This window comes from Rhinopithecus roxellana, chromosome 19, assembly GCF_007565055.1.
Source record: "Rhinopithecus roxellana isolate Shanxi Qingling chromosome 19, ASM756505v1, whole genome shotgun sequence".
In the NCBI taxonomy this organism is placed as follows: Eukaryota; Metazoa; Chordata; class Mammalia; order Primates; family Cercopithecidae; genus Rhinopithecus; species Rhinopithecus roxellana.
In genome coordinates, this window is record NC_044567.1 from 67599582 (window position 1) to 67621792 (window position 22211).

The following is a 22211-nucleotide window of genomic DNA, read 5'->3' on the forward strand; positions in this document are numbered from 1 at the left end:
CAGAGCCCTCTGGGCCCTGCATCGGTACAGCCAAGGACCAGCCAAGTGAGGAGCTACCAGACCTCATGCCACCTGCTGTAGCCACTGGCTTCAACCCTGGAGCTGAGAGCGTAGCTGGAGATAGACGTGGCAGAGAGGAGATTGCGAGCAAGGCTCCAGCCAGCAGCTCCCACGCTGTCCCTAGTCCTGGGCATGGTGCGAGCCTTGGTGTCGAAGGCCAGGGTGTTAAGCCTAGGCTCCTCTACCTCACTAGAGAGGCCTCTTTTATTTACTAGAGCCACAGCCCTGCTGCATCAGGACCTTTTCATTTTGCCGGTGCTGGGGCTGTCTATCCGCAAGCTGGAGGTGCTTGAGAGCAGGAAAAGAAGCCTGTGAGAGGCCGGGCGCGGTGGCTCAAGCCTGTAATCCCAGCACTTTGGGAGGCTGAGACGGGCGGATCATGAGGTCAGGAGATCGAGACCATCCTGGCTAATCTGGTGAAACCCCGTCTCTACTAAAAAATACAAAAAAAACTAGCCGGGCGTGGTGGCGGGCGCCTGTAGTCCCAGCTACTCGGGAGGCTGAGGCAGGAGAATGGCGTAAACCCAGGAGGCGGAGCTTGCAGTGAGCTGAGATCGCGCCACTGCACTCCAGCCTGGGTGACAGAGCGAGACTCCGTCTCAAAAAAAAAAAAAAAAAAAAAGAAGCCTGCGAGAAAGAGTTCCAGCAGCTCTTCCTGCTCCCAGAGGTGGACTCCAGGCATGGAGGTCTCTCCGCTACTGGGTTTCTGGGCTATTTGCCCCTGATTTGCTCCCTGGGACAGGCTTTTCTTAACAGGCAGGCAAGGGGTATGGGGACTAGGTGGGGGCTTCAAAGGGTACAGCATCAAATCTTCCAAACTCAGCACTTGTGCCCCGGGGTCTCTAATCTGTCTTCTGCCCTAGGATTTATTCATACTGTTAAATTACCAGTTTATGCAAATAACTTTCATATTTATGCCTCTTAAAAACGTGTAAGCCGAGTGCAGTGACTTACGCCTGTAATCCCAACACTTTGAGAGGCCGAGGCTGGAGGATTGCTTGGGGTCAGGAGGTCCAGATGAGCCTGGATAACACAGCGAGATCCTGTCTCTATAAGAAACCATTTCAAAATCAGCCAGGCATGGGGTCCCACACGTGTAGTCCCAGCTGCTCAGGAGGCTGAGGTGGGAGGATTGCTTGAGCCTAGGAAATCAAGGCTGTAGTGAGCTGTGTTTGGGCCATTGCAGTTCAGCCTGGGTGACGGAGCAAGACTCTGTGTGTGTGTGTGTGTGTGTGTGTGTGTAATGTGTGTGTGTATAATGTGTGTGTGTGTAATAGTTGTCTACAAGACACACCTTTAATTAATCACAGCCAGCCCTCAAATAATCTGTATAGTGTAGGACCCTTACAATGCTACACTCCCAACTCTTCTCCTCACCCATCTTTTGCTTTCTTTCTTTCCACGGATTCTGTGACCATCTTCCTCTCCTCATTGACTCTGCATGAAGGGGATTCCTGGTGGGGGAAGGGTAGCCGGTGAGAAATGAAGTATCAAGAAACTAGCAAAGGGTCTTCTGGCTGTTTGGGGAGAGTCCTTGTGTCATCCCTACCCTAGTCTCCAGCGTTCTGGGCCGGTCACCCTGTGGCCTCTGTGCTCTGTGTCTCTGAATCTGGCCTCCGTGGGAAGGACCCTGGGAGACCCAGCAGAGTGGGGTGCCTGGGTTGACAAACATCCTCCTGTTCCTCTGGCTGTGTGGCTCAGGGATAGGCCCACACAGTGCATCCAGGTGTGCCAGGCCACATCACCGCCCCCTTTGAGATGGGCCCAGAGGACCTTGTGGCACAAGCATGAAGCTTAGCACCCGGAGCCTGGGACCAACTGCCCCTCCCTCTGTCCTGGAGTTGGGATTCAGTCCTGAGAAGACTTTCAATCACCTGTGGGTGCTGATGAGGGGAGGGAGAGGTCTGTCAACTGACAGGGGCCATTGCTAGGGGACTCGGCACTACCGTTCAGGGGTCTGGTCAGTGGGGGTCTGGTCAGCAGGGATTGAACTCTGAGGCTCAGACACAGAAAAACTGGTCAGTGACCCTTTCTCCTTTTTCAGCTCTTGCCGCAGGTGCAGAGAGAGAGGAACTTCCAGTGCCTGCTACTGAGCCAGAGCCCACAGTATGGGGAAGGCCCCATCCAGAGGCAGCACTGCAGCTAGAGGTAGCTCCAGAGCCCTCTGGGCCCTGCACCGGTATAGCCAAAGACCAGCCAAGCGAGGAACTGCCAGACCTCATGCTACCTGCCAAGGCCACTGGCCTCAACCCTGCAGCTGAGAGCGTAGCTGGAGATAGACGTGGCAGAGAGGAGGTTGCAAGCAAGGCTCCAGCCAGCAGCTCCCACGCTGTCCCTAGTCCTGGGCATGGTGCGAGCCTTGGTGTCGGAGGCCAGGGTGTTAAGCCTGGGCTCCTCTACCTCACTAAAGAGAGGCCTCTTTTATTTACTAGAGCCACAGCCCTGCTGCATCAGGACCTTTTCATTCTGCTGGTGCTGGAGCTATCTATCCGCAAGTTGGAGGTGCTTGAGAGCAGGAAAAGGAGGCTGCGAGAAAGAGTTCCAATAGCTCCTCCTGCTCCCAGAGGCGGCCTGCTCTTCCATGAGAGCAAAAAAAGAAGCCTGTGAATAAGGGTTCCAGCAGCTCCTCCTGCTCCCAGAGGTGGACTCCTCCTCCAGGCATGGTAGTCTCTCGGCTACTGGGCTTCTGGGCTATTTGCCCCCGATTTGCTCCCTGGGACGGGCTCTTCTTAACAGGCAGGCAAGGGGTATGGGGACCAGGTGGGGGCTTCAAAGGGTACAGCATCAAATCTTCCAAACTCAGCACTTGTGCCCCAGGGTCTCCAATCTGTCTTCTGCCTTAGGATTTATTCATACTGTTAAATTACCAGTCTATGCAAATGACATTTAAATAAAGTTTGATTTCTGAAACTTCATGCCTTTTTGAACTCCCTAATGTTAGATGGTGTTTTTGAGGCGATCCTAAAATCTCTGATAGTTGAGTCTTTTGTTGCGGTTGTTTGTGTGATTGAGTTACCACCAAATCAACTGTTATTGGAAACCTTTCAGGTATGGCTTTTAAAAGACCTTGACCTACTCTTGCCTCTTTTGACCCTCCAGTTTATTGTGGAAAGAAGGATCACTTAGTTTCACGTCTCCAGCAGAATGTCTCCGGCAGATCAATCACTTTCCTCCATCCATAGCAGGGAGGAGTCATGGCACTCCAGAGGGTTACTAGGAGGAGGAGGTGAGGAGGTATATGGAATCCAGCCCTGCCACACAGACCTAGCACGTTACACCCTAGCTGAGTCTCCTGCTAAGGAAGGGGCACACCCTCTGCCCTCAACTGTCAGCCACCCATCCCCCACCTACATCCCCAGGACTGCCCCAGATGGGGAGGTCTGCGATTGGGGAGGACACATAGATGTTCTGATGCTAGCTACGGGACCTGGGGGTGATGACAGTGACAAGGATCTGGGTGCATACTTGAGTTGGGCAGCCAGGTCTGGCCAGAGCAGTGACACATGCATCCACACATTAGTGCACTCACATACATGTGCATGCTCACCTGCACAAACACGCTGCACACACGCATGTTGTAACTTCAGGGACGGGAGGATGCTGACTCTGGACCCTGCTGACCCAGGCAGGGCCCTCTGTAATGGGTGCCATGACTCCACAATGTCACTGGTGCTGAGTACCCCACCTGTCTACCTGCCTGCCCTCTCTGTGTCTGCAGCTCTTGGAGACAAGACACACAGCAGTATCTGGTTCTGTGCAGGGGAGGCTTTCCTGAGTGAGAGGCACAGCTGGATCAGTAGACTCAGGTGAGTGTGACCTGCTGTGTTCCCTCCCTGCTGATCTGTGACAGTCGCTACCTGGTGAGCAGTGCTGTCCTCTGGGCAGGTGCCGAGGAGGGCCATCCCTGAGCACTCACCAGGTGCCCATTCTGCACTGACTGTGTAGACGGTTGTTTCCTGCATCCTCACAGCAACTCTGTGGGGTGGGTGCTGTCCCCAAATGCACCCATTTGACAAGTGAGCTGTCCAGGGTCAGAGGAGCCGATACTGGCCCAGGGACCCAGATGTGAGCCTGGGATGTGCTCTCAGCCCTGCCCTGTGCTGTGCTGGACTCAAGCCCTGACATCTGCAGCCTCCCTGCCCTGGATTCCAAATCTCCCTGGGGTTCTGGACTTCAGTGGGGCAGAGCCTGGCCCTGGAAGAGGCACTAAAATGGAGGCCCTGTGGATGGTGGGGAGGCGGGGGTTCTCAGTCCAATTCTGTGCCTTAAGGTGGGAGGAGGTCTCACCAAGAATTCAGACTTCAGATGTGGTCACTGATGGTCCCTGTGGACCCCACTGGACACATGGGGTCCTTCGTCTAGGAGTGGGGTGGGGAGCCCTCTGCCCTTGGGCAGTTGTGGAAAATGAAGGAGTTCTGTAGGGTTGCCTGGAGGGTGATGACTGTCCTTCCTGGTCAAAGGGGCTTGGGGACTGGGACCTTCCCCGAGCAGACCTTCCTCTGTCTGATCCCCTGGAGGCGTTGCCCTTCCTTTGCCCCAAGCACTCCTTGTGGGGATGGTCCCCCTGGGTGTTCTCTGGGACCAAAGCCCCAGAGTTCTCTTGTTCTTTCTTGGTGACCTGGGAAATTGAAGCCCCCTACTGTATTGACAGCTGGGAATTGTACAGTCCACCGTCCTTCCACCTGAGATAGGCTCTCCATGAGCACAGAGGCTGCTTTGGATGCAATAGACCATTTTCCCCAAACCAAACACCCTCCTGGCTTGGCTGGCATTGTTCCTGAAGCGGTTTCCCAGGCCAGAGTGTGTGAGAATTGGAGTAGGACGGAGCAGTCACCAGTTATCTTGCTTCCTACAGAAAACTGGGCATCTTCATGGAAATTGATCCTATACAGATGTCCAGTCCTGACCCCATCTGCCTCCAGGTGCCCAGAACAGCTCACGTGAACCCTTGACGCTCGGCAGGTGGACGTCGTTTGCCCTGCCGGGGCAGGTGTGTATCGATCTAAGAGCACTTGCAGACAATAGGCCTCTCTTTCCAGGTTGCCCTGTGCTCAAGTCCTCAGGAAGGAGCCCACCCCAGGTGGGATGCAAGGACTCCAGAGACTGAGGAGGGGTGGGGTCACTGGGTCTGGCCCCCTGTCACCTGGAAGGGGTGGTAGAATGGGGCTCCTCGGGCCAGAGGGTGTCTAGGGGTGTGGCAGGGCTGGTTTGGGTGTTTTCTGGAGCATTGGGTACAGCAGAACCATTGGATGACTTGGTCTTGTGGGATGGTGATGGATGAGGTCATGGATACCCTGCATGTGCATGGGTGAGGGGACATTATTGACAAGTATGAGCAGGTATAGGTAGGGCCGCTCCCTCGAGGGAGGTGGGACTTTGTCTCCCTCACTGTGCCTGGTCAAAGGCTCCTGGGCTCCCTAAGATCACAGGGCCGGGACAGGCTGTCCATGCCCTTGGGACCCTAAGTGTCTCATCTTGCGCCCCTCTCCCTGAACCCCTCTGGGTCACAGGCACGGGAGCTCGGTCAGCAGTGGACATGGAGATGTTGACATCTGGAAATTTACCTATCGCCTCGGGATTGTGCGGTGAGTCCTCTGTCCCCTGACACATCGGTCTCACCTCAGGGACAGGTTTTGTTTTTAGAAAGATTCTCTGAGACAGGACATGTCTCCCCGGCTCTGGCCAACCTCCTCTCCAGGGTCAGAGCTCCTCCCTGCCTCTCCTGCAGGTCCAGTCAGTGGTCAGGGTTAGAGCAGAGCCTCGAGGCCAATCTAGGGAGCTCAGAAGAGTGCGTGGGACAGAGAGGGGGCTGGGTCTGACCCCTGGGCTCTCAGCACTTAGGTCTTCACATCAGCAGGAGAAGAGGGGACAGCCTATGGGCCTGGCCCTGTCCCCTTGGGGGCTGTGCTGGTGAGATCTGGGGGTGGTGGCCACAGGCTAGGGGACCCCTGGCCTGTGGGCTATTGTGTAGCAGGTCTCTGAGGGCTCAGGGGGCCCAACTGAGGCATCCTATAGGGAGGGGCATGGGGACATCAATGGCTGTGACCCTGAGAGGCTGGGGGAGAAGAAGGGTAGGGCCTGGCCTGGGCATCTCATGGTGAGGCCAGCGGGGCAACAGAGCGTGCAGCTGAAGGCCCGGGAGTGGTGCTGGGAAGGGATCTGGGCGTGGTAAGGGGACCCCAGCCAGGAGCTGGCCCCTCAGGACTCACAGGATGGAGAGAGGGAGGAGCCTGGTGGAGGGGAGCAGGGTGAGCCCCTGAGACCTGCCACTTCTGAGATGCACCTCAACCAAGCCAGCCCAGGGTGTAGCTGCCAGCCTTGGGAAGACAACAGATGGGGTGGGAAAGGAACAGTGAGTGGCACATCTGGGACCCCTCAGTGGGGGTACTTGGTCAGTCCCCAAGGCTCTGCGTGGCCCTCCAGAGACTCTGGTTCCTGCTAGCTCAGTCAGCAGCACGCAGGGTGGATGGGAGTGCTGAGTCAGCACAGGTAGGACAGCCAGGCACCCCATGTCCCAGCTGCTGCAGTGGCTGGGAGGAGGCCGGGGGATGAAGGCTGACTGCCCTGAGACCAGCTTTGGCTGGAGGTGGGGTGGTGGGTCTAGTCCCTACTGCCTGCAGAGTCCTTGGTCACCCTTGTCAACCCAGGTTTCTCCCCAGCATGCTGGGCAGCCCAGAGAAAGACCTGGGAGTCTCATGCCTAGGCTCTGGCAGGAAGAGGGTCACAGAAAGGCCAGAGTGGCCACAGAGAGGGCCACAGACTCTGGGCCAGGCAGGATGGGGGAAGATGGGGAACAGGCAGGGTCAGTGGCCTGCGTGCAGGGAGAGGCAGGTGCACGCTAGGAGGTCAGACCCTGCAAGGTCCGTGGGGAGTGTCAGGTGGGAAGGGCTCCAGGTGTGTCCTCAGGGCACTGGGCAGCTCTCAGTCCATGCTTCCTGGACAATGGTGGGTGATGCCTTCAATCCCAAGGCACTGCTGTCAGTCAGGGCTCGGCAACCCACCCTAGGCGGCACCCATCCTGTCTCAGGACTGGACTTTCTCAGCTGCCACAGAGGGTGCCGCCTCTAGCCCAGGAGGAGCATTCCCATTGTGCAGCCTGAGGCCCCTCGCGGGCCCCGAGTGGTCCCCTCCAGGCCAGTCTCGAGCTTGCATTTTCCAGGGTCCTGGTGCCTCACGAGGACCAGGTGCCCAGCTCCACAGGGAAGTCCTTGCCTTCCTTCCCTGTGCCTTCCTCCGGTCTGAGACTTAGGGCAAATGGGAGCGCTAACGCCCCCTTAGGAAGGGGGATGGCTCCTGGCCCAGGCATGTCCTCAGCTCTGTCTGAGTTGCCTTACAGTGAGAGGAAGCTGGCTCCTGTCAGGGCCCTGAAGGTGAAGATAAGAGCCTGTGCCTACTGCGTTGGAGGCTGCCCCAGGGATAGGGAACCAGGGCTGGTGGGCGAGGCAGAGGGGGTGGCCTGTGGGCCGAAGTGGTGGTGACTGGGAGTGACACTGTCACTGGGAGAAATGGCAGTTCCTGCTCCACCTGAACCCAAGATTCTGTCTCCGTGGTGGTTCAATCAAAACCCAAACCAAGAACCACAGTCTTGCTCAGAAGTCACTGCCTTACTGCCTTCTTATTCCAGGATCCCAGCTGAAGACTTGGAAACAACCAAAATACAGGGTTTTGTGGTCTGAGAAAGCTGACTCCTGGCATCAGGGGGCCAAGCAACTGGTGCCCGTTCTATCAGAGGGTCTCAGCCTCCCAGGGTTTGCCCTTTCCTGGCTCGTTCCAGTTCCTGGAGTCCAGGACCCAGCATCCATGGGCCGCTACCAGAGAGGCCAGACAGCTCCGCTAACTCCATCCTGGCTCACTGACAGCAAGGAGGTCAGGAAATAAAACCACTGACAAGTGGCCGAAGATGCTTAGAGACTGGCCAAATATAAGAACAGCAAGAAGGTAACATGGTGGAGGGAGTGGCCCCCATGACTGCTCTCTGCAGAGCCAGGAGACAGGTGCCCATGGCCGTGACCTGGCACCGTCTGCCTCTCAGCGGGTGGGTGGCACCCTGTCCTCACCCACAGGACACCAGACCTGGTTGCCAGGCTTTTGGCCCATCCATGCAAGCATCGCCTTTCTGGGAGAAAACCTAATAATACCAGGACCTGGGCCACCCCTAGCTCAGGGGTATGGACGCGTCCTGGTGACCCGAAAAAAGGAAAAGGTCCAGGTCAGAGTGCTCCTCCACACTTTCAATTGTCAGAGGAGGCCTGCCTCTCCCGTGGAACCGAGGAGCCAAAGGCTGGAGACTTCCAGAACCCTTAGGCTCTGATCCTCCCAGGGTTGCCCCGTGTTGTCTCACTAAAGCGTTTTGTCTGTTTCTGTCTCGCAGGGTTTACAGAGGAATTCTCCCCATGGGTGAGGGACTGGGCGTGCTCACTCCTTCTAGACATTGAGGAAGTCAAGACTGAGAACCCAGGGGAATACAAGGTAAGGCCCTCCCATACTTGGCCAAGGCAGGACAAACAGGCCAGTCCATGTCAGGAGCCCAGGACTCCAGCTGGAGGGAGCATCGAGTCCGGGTTGGGGGTGGGGGCTGTGGTCAGACACACATCCTGGGCACAGACAGTGACTCAGACACCACAGGTGCACTGGACTCTGCTGACACTTCCTGGTTTCAGAAACAAGGCAAAAAAGGAGCTTTCTGCAGAAGGAAACCTTCCTCCTTTCCTTCCAGAAGTGCTGACGGTGGGTTGACTGCCATTTGGGGCAGGGAGTCTTTTGTGTGTTCTGAGGCTGCTTCCTCCCTTTGGCCCTGCCCTACAGGTCATGAAGGAGAAGGGCAACAGGTCCCCACATGATGTTTAGAGAGCGATACGGACTCAAGGCATGTGGTGTTTAGAGAACTATTCAGTGTTAAGTAAGGCCTTTCGGGGCTACAGGGGTCCTAGGGGAGATGGGCAATCCAGAGGGATGAGAGCTTCCCCAGGGCAGAGGCCAGGGTCATCGAGGTGGGTTCACAGAGCCGCCAAGAGCTCTTCTGGCCAGGGAACAGCCAGCATTATGGATTGAGCACCTCCCAGGTTCCCCTGGGCTGGGCTGGGGCATATAATGCAGAATGATGAAAAGTGCTCTCCATGATCCATGGAGGCTGAGGTGGGCAGATTGCTCGAGGTCAGAAGTGTGAGACCAGCCTGGCCAACATGACGAAACCCTGTCCCTACAAAACATATAAAAATTTGCCTTGCATGGGGGTGTATGCCTGTGGTCCCAGCTACTCTGGAGGCTGATATGGAAATATCAAAGCAAGGTGATTCAAGGGTCTGCTAGAAAATATTTAACCAAAATAAAATACCCATTACATTCAAAGGAGAAGGGCAAGAGGTCCCCACATGATGTTTAGAGAGCGATATGGAGTCAAGTAAGGCATGTGGTGTTTAGAGAACGATTCGGTGTCAAGTAAGGCCTATTTTCAAAGGTAAACTAGGTTCAGAAATTTAAATATTTCACAACAGACGTTTCCCTCAATTTCTAAAACTAGATACAGAATGAAAATGCTCAGTTTTCATATAATCGCTTTAGTCAATCATGGACCTGTGTTTACAAAAGAAAGGCAAGAGTGATCTTCTCTTTCAACACAAAAAGATCTATATCTGCTGAAAATTCATTCAAAGACTCTTTATACAACCGTATTTGTCCTTCACTTTCATAGATCAATGGATTTCTGTTCAGCAGTTTAAAAAAATCTCTCTATCCATATATGTCTATCTACGTATGTAGATATGTGCGAATGTTTGCATGTATGTGTGTACCTATCTATCTATGATCTATCTAGTCCCTCGGTTCTCATCTGTGATGCCACGATTCAAAGAAAAGCAATATGGCATCACTGCTGTGACACGGTTACTGAACATGCAGTATAGCGTAGGATTCGGTCAGCCTCCCCAACCATTTTCTTGTCTACTTGATTTTAGAGTCGTTTCCTACTATCAGGCAGCTACTAATTAGTTGATATTAAAAGCAGCCCTTGTTTAGGCATTTTACTTCAATAATATAGTTTTCATTGTTTAGACGTTTTATAAACTTAATCTTTCTCTTGCTATCTCTCCAGAAAGATGACGAGACTGCATTTATATTTTGCAGCTACAGATAATTGTACAAATAACTAAATATGTGGAATTGTTAATGTGTGTCAAGCACTGTACTAGGCATATTATATACATAATTTATTTACTCTACATAGCCACAGTATAAACTAGTTACCATTTAATCCACATTTTTCAGATAAGGAAAATGAGGCACAGAGAATTTATGAAATATATGTACGTTACACTAGTAGGATGTAGCAAAACTCCCATTTAAACCCACATTTCTCCGCAAAGAGCTTAAACTCCTAACTTTTATGTTATACTGATTTGGTACTTATCATTTTTGAGTCTCAGTTTTCTCATCTAGGAAGTATACTACTTCATTTATTCATTAACTCTCAGCTGTTTAATTGTCTGCTGTGTGCTAGATTATATGGAGGTGCAGGCACAAGGATTAACCAGGAACAAAACAGACTGTGTATGCTGTCAAGGGCATAACTTTCCAGTGAGAAGAGTCAGAGAGACAGGAAATAAATGACTGTAACATGTTATATGGTTACAAGAACTTTTATGAAAAATGAAGCACGCTAAAGGAGAGAGGAAGTGTTGTATTGGAAGCACTATTTTATATCATATGTGGAAAATTCTGCTAATGAGACCTTTGAAAAGCAAGAAGAAGATTTTAGGCAAAAAGTAAGACAAATCTAAGAAGGAGGATGTTCTAGGAAGAACGTGTCTATCACTGAGGCCAGAGCAAAGTGCATAAGGGGAGGATGGTAGACGACAGTTTCAGAGCAATTCGACGAACTAAATAATGCAGGGCCTTGGAAGACATTGTGGTCAGTTACTGTCCAACCAGGAGACTGAAACTGCACAGTGATTTGAATAAGGAAAATTGAACGTAAATAACTGTTAACTATTTCAGGGAATTATCTCTTAAAGCAGGGGTGTCCAATCTTTTGGCTTCCCTTGGCCACATTGGAAGAATTGTCTCCGGCCACACACAAAATACATGAACACTAATGATGGCTAATAAACTAAAACAACAACAACAAAAAAAAACACAAAAAAAACTCATAGTGATTTTTTGTTTGTTGTGGGTTTTTTGTTGTTGTTGTTTTGTTTGTTTGTTTGTTTTTGAGACAGAGTCTCACCCTGTTGCCAGACTGGAGTGCAGTGGCGCGATCTCGACTCACTGCAACCTCCGCCTCCTGGGTTTAAGGGATTCTCCTGCCTCAGCCTCCCGGGTAGCTGGAACTACAGGCACAGGCACAGCCAACTTTTGTATTTTTAGTAGAGACGAGGTTTCACCATGTTGGCCAGCATAGTCTCGATCTCTTGACCTTGTGATCTGCCTGCCTCGGCCTCCCAAAGTTCTGGGATTACAGGCGTGAGCCACTGCACCCAGCCTGTTGTTTTGGTTTTTGAGACAGAGTCTTACTCTGTCACCCAGGCTGGAGTATAGTGGCATGATCTCGGCTCACTGCAACCTCTGCCTCCAGACTCAATCGATTCTCATGCCTCAGCCTCCTGAGTAGGTGAGATTACAGGCATGTGCCACCACACTCGGCTAATTTTCGTACTTTTAGTAGAGAGAGATGGGTTTTCACCATGTTGACCAGGCTGGTCTTGAACTCCTGACCTCAAGTGATGTGCCTTCCTCGGCCTCCCAAAGTCCTGGGATTACAGGCGTGAACCACTGGGCACCCAGCCAAAAATCTCATAGTGTTTCAAGAAAGTTTACAAATTTGTGTCAGGCCTCATTCAAAGCAGCCCTGGGCTATGGGTTGGACAAACTTGTGAAAGGCAAAGCAAACACACACACAGAATAGGGACAGCAAAATCAGGGAGCTGCCACCGCACTCTCCAGAGCTTCAGGCAAGCACTGCAGAAGAAACCAATCTGGAAGAATCCCCTGCACGCACCAGAACTGAGCACTAGGCCTCCTTGGAGAGGGTGAGGATGTGGCCTGTTTGATAGCAGAGAATTTTGCTGAGGTGCTACACTGACAAAACACTGGGAAGCTGCTCCACTACGTGCTGCCTGTGACCTGCTCTGTCCCCAGAGAGGTGATGGCCACCGTTGGCTGTAGTCCCCCACAAGGGCAAGGTAAGAGGAACACTCAGAACTAGAAAGAGCCCCAACCTTCTCCAGCGTCCCTCTAGCAGATGCTACAGATGAAGTTTCACACCGTGCCACAGACAAGGCAACGCCGGTGAGCAGAGTAAGGGGGGAGGTTTGAAACTGATGGTAATCAGCTCAACAGTGCAAGAAAAATGAGTTTTCTTTTGAAAAGACGTTCAACATCACTGATCATTAGAGAAATGCAAATCAAAACCACCATGAGATACCACCTCACACTAGTCAGAATGGCTATTACCAAAAAGTCAAAAACTAACAGATGCTGACAAGGTTGTGGAGGAAAAAGGAACACTTACACACTGTTGGTGGGAGTGGAAATTAATTCAGCCATCGTGGAAGACAGTGGTGATTCCTCAAATACCCAAGACAGAAATACCATTCAACAAAGCAATCCCAATACCGGTTATATACCCAAAGGAATAGAAATCATTTTATTATGAACACACATGCATGTGTATGTTCATTCCAGCACTAGTCACAATAGCAAAGACATGGAATCAACCCAAATGCCCATTAAGGATAGACTAGATAAAGAAAATGTGGTATATATACACCATGGAATACTATGCAGCATTAAAAAAAAGAATTGAGGTCATGTCCTTTGCAGGGACATGGATGGAGCTGGAGGCCATTATCCTTAGCAAGCTTATAAGTGTGAGCTAAATGATGAGAACACATGGACACATAGAGGGGAACGACAAACACTGGGGCCTTTCGAAGCCTGGAGGGTGGGAGGAGGGAGAAGAGTGGGAAGAAAAACCAGTGGGTACTAAGCTTAATACCTGGATGATGAAAGAATCTATACAACAAGCCCCCATGACACAAGTGTACCTGTGGAGCCTGCATATGTACCCTGAACTTAAAAGTTATTTTTTAAAAAAAGAAAACATGAGTTTTGCCCCCATTCAAAGAACGTGAGCCAAAGGTGACATTTTAAATGATATTTTGAAAAATCAGCTAGGTAGCTTCATGGAAAGACAAAAGGAACAGACAATACAAGGAGTGAAAAGCATCTAGAAGGACAGGCTACTACCAATCGAGACCTGAGATGATAGTGGCTGGGCGGGGTGGCAGCAGTAGACCTGTCAGAGATGCCTGGATTCACAATATGTTTTAAAAGAATCACCAGCACGATCTACTGATGAATTGGTTTGGTTTATGAGAGAAAGAAAGTAGTCCCAGAGGATTCCAGATTTCTTAAGAACAGAAGTGACATTTACTAGATGGTAAAGACTGAATAAAAGTGAAAAACTGAGCTTCTCACTTCAAGAAAAACGGAAATATCCTATATGTCAGTGATAAAATTTAAAATTTGAATTAAAAACAAGAATTTTGGGAAACTTTATAACTACTGTGAGCCAGACTGCTGTCCAAACACCTAAAGATCTTTCTGGTTAGGCTGGCAATGATTTAACAAAGCTGTTGTTTATTTGACATTGTATAATGAAATGTGCCAACATTTATTTATTTATTTATTTATTTATTTATTTATTTATTTATTTATTTATTTTGAGACGGAGTCTCGCTCTGTCGCCCAGGCTGGAGTGCAGTGGCCGGATCTCAGCTCACTGCAAGCTCCGCCTCCCGGGTTTACGCCATTCTCCTGCCTCAGCCTCCCGAGTAGCTGGGACTACAGGCGCCCGCCACCTCGCCCGGCTAGTTTTTTGTATTTTTAGTAGAGACGGGGTTTCACCGTGTTAGCCAGGATGGTCTCGATCTCCTGACCTCGTGATCCACGCATCTCGGCCTCCCAAAGTGCTGGGATTACAGGCTTGAGCTACCGCGCCCGGCTGAAATGTGCCAACATTTAAAAGATCTCCTTAACTCCGTGAAACTACGTCTAATGGGTGACATTATAAAATTGGGCATGGATAAAACTTAATTCAAAGTATAGCGGCCGGGCGCGGTGGCTCAAGCCTGTAATCCCAGCACTTTGGGAGGCCGAGACGGGCGGATCACGAGGTCAGGAGATCGAGACCATCCTGGCTAACACGGTGAAACCCCGTCTCTACTAAAAAATACAAAAAACTAGCCGGGCGAGGTGGCAGGCGCCTGTAGTCCCAGCTACTCGGGAGGCTGAGGCAGGAGAATGGCGTGAACCCGGGAGGCGGAGCTTGCAGTGAGCTGAGATCAGGCCACTGCACTCCAGCCTGGGCGACAGAGCGAGACTCCGTCTCAAAAAAAAAAAAAAAAAAAACAAAGTATAAGATGGAACAACAGATTTTAGAGTAAAATTAATCCAACTATTTTTCTCTGTGAGACCAGATTTTTTCATACACTTGTTTAAACTCAATAACATATTTTTTTTTTTTTTTTTTTTTTTTTTTTTTGAGACGGAGTCTCGCTCTGTCGCCCGGGCTGGAGTGCAGTGGCCGGATCTCAGCTCACCACAAGCTCCGCCTCCTGGGTTTACGCCATTCTCCTGCCTCAGCCTCCAGAGTAGCTGGGACTACAGGAGCCCGCCACCTCACCTGGCTAGTTTTTTGTATTCTTTAGTAGAGACGGGGTTTCACCGTGTTAGCCAGGATGGTCTCGATCTCCTGACCTTGTGATTCTCCCGTCTCGGCCTCCCCAAGTGCTGGGATTACAGGCTTGAGCCACGCGCCCGGCCTCAATAACATATTTTAACAGATTAAATGTGGAGTTAAATATGATAATCCAGCTATAATCTATTAAATCAGATATTAAAGAGCTTAATAAAACTAATCACTCTTCACATGAATATCCATTTTCTTTAATTTCTCATGCAAATGTGTTGCTTATGTTAATACATAATGAGTTTGTCATCATTGCTTTGAGTCAACTCATATGCTTCTTCCACATTATTAGACTCAATTTTAATATGGTAAATACCTACACATATAATGAAGATAAATTAAATCACTTTGTGGTCCCCAATAATTTTTAAGATTTTAAGGAGTTCCTGATGCCAAAAAGTTTGAAAATTTGTCTTTATTCTTTTGTACTGTAATTTTTATTCCATTTTCAAGACTACATACTTGCTCTCCAGGAAGACTCAAGTTGAAAAAAGATTGAAAACTAACCATCAACTCAATACAGAGACCATTACTAAGTTAATAAAAATGTATGTCTCTCTTTTAAAATTTGTGTCATGTTTGACTAGAAGAACGTTACATTATCGATCGTATTTTTTTCCCTTAACCTCTGAATCTGGAAATTCAGAGGTTCGATGGACCCTTACCAACTCTTTCAAATTTTATTTATATCATCAAGGGCTACCAAGGATCACGTTTATCCACAAATTTAAAGAAAGAAATGATAGAAAGACAGTATTTGTCCCTTGGGAACTATGGGTTTAAGTTCTTAAAGGAAATGTCTAGTTGTTTTAATGTAAATAAGAATTTTCTTTTTTCTGCTAGTAGGTATAGTATTCCACCTTGTACTACTCATGTTACTTGGCTTTCATGAATTTCTGTCCTTCCCTATTTTCAGAGCACATGCATTTCCTAACATCATCATATTTCCACTGCGTCCATCTGCTAAGCTTTCCCTAACTCATAAAATAACACAATGCCTTGAAAATAAGAGCAAAAAACATGGACTGCTCCAAGTCAGCAAGGTCAACTGTCATTCTTAAATTTTAGACTGTAATCATCTGCAAAAAATAAGAATATACTGCTTAAATGAATTAATCATCTATAAATTTAATACCCAGATCAAAATAATTATGAAATAAACATCCATAAATTCAATACCCAGATCAAGTATCCTCAACAGTCTAGAATTTCCCATCTGCCATTTCCCCGATCACAATTTACTCTCAAAAGTAGTCGCTGTGAAATCTCCTACCACTTTCTCAGGTGCTTTTTGTCTTGCCTGCTTTTTGTTGCCTTTTCTCGGCATTTCTTGCCTTTTTTTGATGCATGTAGATTTTCTTAAACATTCATTTTTTCATTTTATTCCCTCTGGTTTGGAATTTATACACTCTTACTCTCCTGTTAGTAATTTACTAGAAATTACAATATATTTTTGACTTACCAAAATTTAAGTTATTAATACTTTTACCATTATTCTAGAAAATGCAAGGAAGGACCTTAATTCTATTATCCTTTTTTTTTTTTTTTTTTTTTGACAGAGGCTGGCTGTGTCACCCAGGCTGGAGTGCAAGTGGCTTGATCTCGGCTCGCTGCAACCTCTGCCTCCTGGGTTCAAGTGATTCTCCTGCCTCAGCCTCTCAAGCAGCTGGGACTACAGGCGCCCACCACCACGCCTGACTAATTTTTGTATTTTTAGTAGAGATGGGATTTCACTATGTTGGCCAGGCTGGTGTTGAGTTCCTGACCTCATGATCCACCTGCCTCAGCCTCCCAAAGTGCTGGGATTGTAGGCATGAGCCACTGTGCCCAGCCCTGTTATCCCTTCTCACATGTACTTGTACTTGTGTGTGAATTGGGTCTGTGCTGTGTATTTAATACCCCCAAGGCATTGCTGATTTAGTCCATTTGTGTATTGGCAAGATATCTGCCACTTCTGCTGCTCTCCGTTCATCCCTGAATCCTTGAAAATATTTATTTGTGATCATTTTGCCTTTTCTTCTTTCTTAATAAACAATCTAGAATTTCTTTTAGGGTCTATTTGCCAATAAAAAAAATCTGTCAGTTTTTACTCATCGGAACATGTTTTAATGTTATCTTTATTTTTAAAAGATACTTTTGTTGTGTAGGGAATTTTTGACTAGCAATATCTTACATCACAGCGAAGCTCTACTAATTTCTATTTGTTTCTTGGTTTTCTGCAGCTTCATTACCAGGAGTTTGTCTTTCTGAAATTGCAGGTTATTACATTTCATTAATTTTAGAAAATTCTCAGCAATTGGGTCCTTAAATATTTTTCTGTCCCATTCTTATTTTCATATCTTTTCTTCAGTGTATATTAGATTTTATTATTAAATATCCTCAGTGACTCTTAAGCTCTTGTATCATATATCTTTATGAACGTATGTATAAACATGCATATTTTTTCTGGTTAGTTTCTTATGATACCGATTATAATTCACTGCTTCTTTACTCAGCTGTGTCTCATTTGCTGTTAAACTCATTTATTGAGTCACCTTTTTCTTCCTCACATTTTTTAGTCTTAGAATTTTTGTGTTTTTTTTACCCTGTCACTTTTAGTTTCCACTTCCTTCTTGAAGTTTCCAGGCTTGACCTCATGTCTTTGAATATAGTAATTCTAGTTGCTTTGACACATTTTTTTTCTTTTTCCTTGGCGTCTGTTTATTTCTTCTCACAGTGTCTTTTTTTCTTCATTGACCCTCATATCTTTGAGCAAATGTACAAAATATAGTGTGTGAACAACCGGTTTTGGCTGTCTTTAGAGGTCCGAATAAAGTTTTGTTTCTCAAATGATTGCTATTTGCTCATGCCAGAAGGATAAGGACAGTCAAGTCCTGAATTACTTTCATAAAAATTTGGAGTTGGAACCTTTTTGGGGCACTCAGGTGGAGAGCAGCCAGCCCGCTGTGGTGACTGGGTGAATTCTGATTCCTTCTCACAGCTTTAATGCACCAGCAGCCTTTAATATCCATGACCAAACTGGGGGCCTCTGCAAGAATAGCAGAGGTTTAACACAACCTGGTAGATATCCCATCTGAAGTAACAAATGGCTCCAGGGCAAAGCAGCTCTTATTTCTCTAGATGCTGTTTCTCTCCAAATCTCAGCCTGACAATTCCTGGCTTTGCATTAACTCAGTTAGTGTTTTAAAAAATTAAATTATTACCTCCAATTTGTTTTATTTTTATTTTATGTATTTATTTATTTGTGATGGAGTCTTGCTGTCACCCAGGCTGGAGTGCAGTGGCACAATCTCAGCTCACTGCAACCTCTGCCTCTGAGAATCAAGGGATTCTCTTGCCTCAGCTTCCCGAGTAGCTGTGACTGCAGGTGCATATGCCACTACTAATTTTTGTATTTTTAGTAGAAACGGGGTTTTGCCATGTTAGCTAGGCTGGTCTCGACCTCCTGACCTCAGTGATGCACCCGCCTCGGCCTCCCAAAGTGCTCGGATTATAGGCATGAATCACCGTGCCTGGCCCTGATTTGTTTTAAAATGTTATTTTACATACAAAAACTAATTTAAAATATTCTAGGATACCTGGTCTGTCTTTATCAGAAGCATAAATCTGACATTTATTCCTCATAAAAAATAGTATTTGAAATTTTCTCTCATTTGTGATGCTTTGTTGTTGACTTCACAAAGTTATCTTATAAAAATATTCTTGTCTGATAATATTGTTTTGAAGAATAATTTTTTCTTTGTGCCATTCTTGAAATTTTATATTGTAAATGGTTAGATGAAAAGAATTAAGAACTATTTTAAACTGGTGTTAAAAAGCAGTGCTTACCAAGGACCTATGTGTTAAAAGAGAAATGGCAATATTTGTCAAAATGTCTGTGCAAGCACCTAATTTGAATGTATTCTATACTGCAAATAAAATGTCTCTACTTATGTCTTATTTTTTGTTGCAGCGCAGAATGGAGTGGAGAAGAAACAAAGATACCTGTAACCGGTGTCATCAATCACTTCTAAACACCAGCCTCCAAATTATCTGTTATTAATTGTTGGTACTGAGAGTTCACAGTGAAATAGAACAATCAGAAAACATGGGCAAATACAATTATTAAAAATTATTAAAGTCTCTATGATGTGCCATGTTCTGAATAGGCAGTTTCTGAGTGTACAAGATCTGTACAAGAAAGAGTTGTTATTTCGTCAAGGACACATGCATTTTTCAGTCTAGAAGAATGTCATCACTTTCTTGAAGTCATTGCAGTGTTCCTACTCTGTATCAAACAGCAAATACTCTGATTCCTAAATCAACAGCGTAGTTTTTATTTGATTTTTTCCAAGTGAATAAAATGAAAAATAAAATGTTGTGTCACAGTCCAAAACACTGCTGATATATGGAATAGTTGAGATGATAGAAAATGATTTTACAACTCCAAACTGAAAATACCTATCCAAACAGTTGCATCCCTGAAAAACTATTATATTGTCTGAAAAAAGACTCTCTCATGATAGGAAGTTTTTCTAGAGTTTTCTAGAAATAGAGACAGATATTAAATTTTATGTGGCCCCAAGAAAAGGAATGAGAATTGAGTATTGTCAATGATTGCTTATGGGCTTGAGAATTAAGAAAAGAAAGGCCCCTCCCCACAGGTACTAACAGTTACATAACTGCAGGTGCCATGGAACTAATTTGACATATTGAAACAATTTTCTATAATCATTCAGTATTTTGTCTATGACAAATCAAAATATAACTATCAAATTCATACCTATGTAAGTTACAAGTCATATCTTATTTTAAAAACCATCCAAACTCTGGAGATTTATCTTAACAGTGACAAAGAAATTGACTGGGAAGTAGTATTGTTAACCATCCAATTGACTCTTTGACCTAAGAATACTGTAAGGATATATATTTAATTTCTATTGAAACAAATGAGCATAGTTGTTTATATCATGTAATTATAGTTTTATTTGATTTTTTAAAGAATTCAACCAAAACCATCAATCCTGAAGTATCAAACTCCAGTGACTTCGGCAATTCTGCTTTTGAATTCAGTGATTTGGTAACAAAGGTCAGTAAAATATTAATAATTTCATGGTAACCCTCTCCGTTTTTTTCAGAATCAAAAGAACAACAATACATTTTACCTTTGCTGATTATTAAGGAATGTCCTCAGTATCATCTAATATTTATGTTCTTTGCAAATGCAAGCACTGAACACTGATATTTTAAATAACATTATCTTGTTTTTAAAAATCACGTATCTTTCATGCATCCTTAACCATCTGATCAATGATCGGAACAGGGGAAAGTGAGTATCACTGGGATTCTCTCAGAGAGTCACATTTAATTGGCTGGGCCCAAGGCCTTTGAATTTCTATCTAGAATCTTCTGAGATTAATGTACAAGTAATCACTGTATAAAAGCAGCTTAAAATACTGGACATAGCTTCAGTATCAGAACACTTTCAACTATAGTGTGACGTGCACAATTGCTTTGTTTTTCTTGAACATTTTCTCTCTTCCACTTGGTTAAGAATTTAGCAGATTGTGCTTTTCTGGAGAAAAAAAATGTTGGAAACCAAATTTTATTTAACAAAATAAAGTGATTTAGGCACAGATACATTTTGAACTTAATTCTACAGTACATGTTTCACAACCAATTTCCTTGTATTAGTGGTAGGCCATTTCACACAGAGAGCAAGATCGAGCACTGCAGAATACAGCTAATTTTGCTAATGTATCACAATTACAGAAATACCTGTGCTAAATAAATAACCTTGTTCTATTTTCATGAAAATGAACAGTGTTCAATAACCCTCAAAATATTTTATTTCATGCTGATTCAGATTTCTTCTAACCGTTTTTTCTGTGACGTTGCTTCCACAATAACATAGAATGTTTTTAAAGAGGCAAATGTAGTTTTTTTTCATATATCTTTTTCAGATACCGTCTTTCTTAAGAAAGCATGGTGACTTGCAGTTATTATCATGCACATTCTTTCTTTTTTGGCAAAAGGATATAATTTGTTTTAAAAAGCCAATCCCAACACTGTCCTATGTGTATATAGTGACCATGCTGTTAAATTTGCACAGAGACTGTCAGTGACTGAGAATGACTCAAATTGCAACTTCCTGTTTTAATGTTGCAAAGGTTGCCTATGCCTGATGCTGTGTTAAATACCCAAAGCTTGCATGGAGGGAACTAACAATGGACCTTTTCACTGGGTGGCTGTGCACAGTTGTGCTTCCAGAATCTTTATCCACGTTACTTCACAGTAAAATAACAACACAAAAAGCAAAACACAAACCACCTGATCTCCAAGAGGTTTTTTAAAACCAAAACCACCATGTGAGACTTAATAATCAAAGATTACAGAATTAGTATAGTACACATTAGATATGGATCACATATCTGCAGTTAAGTCATGGTAAGTCTAGTAAATATCCAGATGGTAACATCTATTTAAGAGCAGCATTGATAATTAATTACATATGAGGAGGTCATGTTAGTGTTCCACAACAAATTAAAGAGATGAAGTCCATTAAGTTATCTACGCTACTCTGTATTACAGATGGGAAAAGCTTGGGTAATATTTAGTGCGGATACTGACTTGTGTTCCTGACTCAATAGGCGGTGCTCAGACACGTTTAACCCACTGTCTGATAGTATGAATGAACGTGTGCTGTAAGTGAACCCCTTTTGGGCATGAGGTTATTTTTTCTATTAGTACATTAAATCATTTTGTTTTCCAGATGTAAATGAAACCTTCAATTTGATTGAATAAAATAGACGTGCAACAACCATGCCCGGCTAATTTTTGTATATTTTTGTACAGCCAGGGTTTCGCCTGGTCTGGGACTCCTGAGTTCAAGCCATCCATCTGCCTTGGCCTCCCAAAATGCTAGGGTTACAGATGCGAGCCACTGCAACTGTCTTAAAATACAGATTTTGCTTCATTTCTACACTTGATGTTCTGGTACAGACATTTGCTTGGAAATACAATATAGTTAGCTGAAGACCTTTCACGGGAAATAAGATATCAGTAGGTATTCCAGGATTTTAAACTAGAATACAAAACAAGAAAATATTTTTAAAAAACTATAGGGTAATATAAAATGTATTTACATCTTTACATTTAACCGCTTATTTTACAAGCAATAAGTTACCATACGCCAATTAATTATCTATGTCAAGTTCACCTGTATTAATACACATAAACTTCTATGAAGTTCTACAATGCCAAATAAAAAAGCAACATTTAGGTTTAACGTGTATTTTATGTAGGCATAATGCAACACCAGCATTACAGGATTGCACTGACAAATCCTCTTGACTCTAAGCATGATGTTAAAAGACTAAGGCAATTCAACTTTTTGGGTTTTTTACAGTAAGGAAACCTAAATTTA

General features: G+C 45.8%; 1 protein-coding gene across 1 annotated transcript; it reads left to right on the forward strand.

Annotated features, from left to right (window-relative positions):
- Positions 1–1464: 1464 nt before the first annotated feature.
- Positions 1465–2667, forward strand: EVPLL (envoplakin like). Its single transcript, XM_030924112.1, has 2 exons — positions 1465–1535; positions 2105–2667. The coding sequence occupies exons 1-2, from the start codon at positions 1502–1504 to the stop codon at positions 2665–2667; spliced, it is 597 nt and encodes a 198-aa protein (XP_030779972.1). The 5' UTR covers positions 1465–1501.
- Positions 2668–22211: the final 19544 nt, after the last annotated feature.

Bases quoted from the DNA above. Each gene is read 5' to 3' on its own strand.
- EVPLL (XM_030924112.1), top strand. From the start codon at position 1,502: ATGAAGGGGATTCCTGGTGGGGGAAGGGTAGCCG. The intron at 1,536-2,104 runs GTGAGAAATGAA...CTCCTTTTTCAG, and splicing joins TGGTGGGGGAAGGGTAGCCG to CTCTTGCCGCAGGTGCAGAG.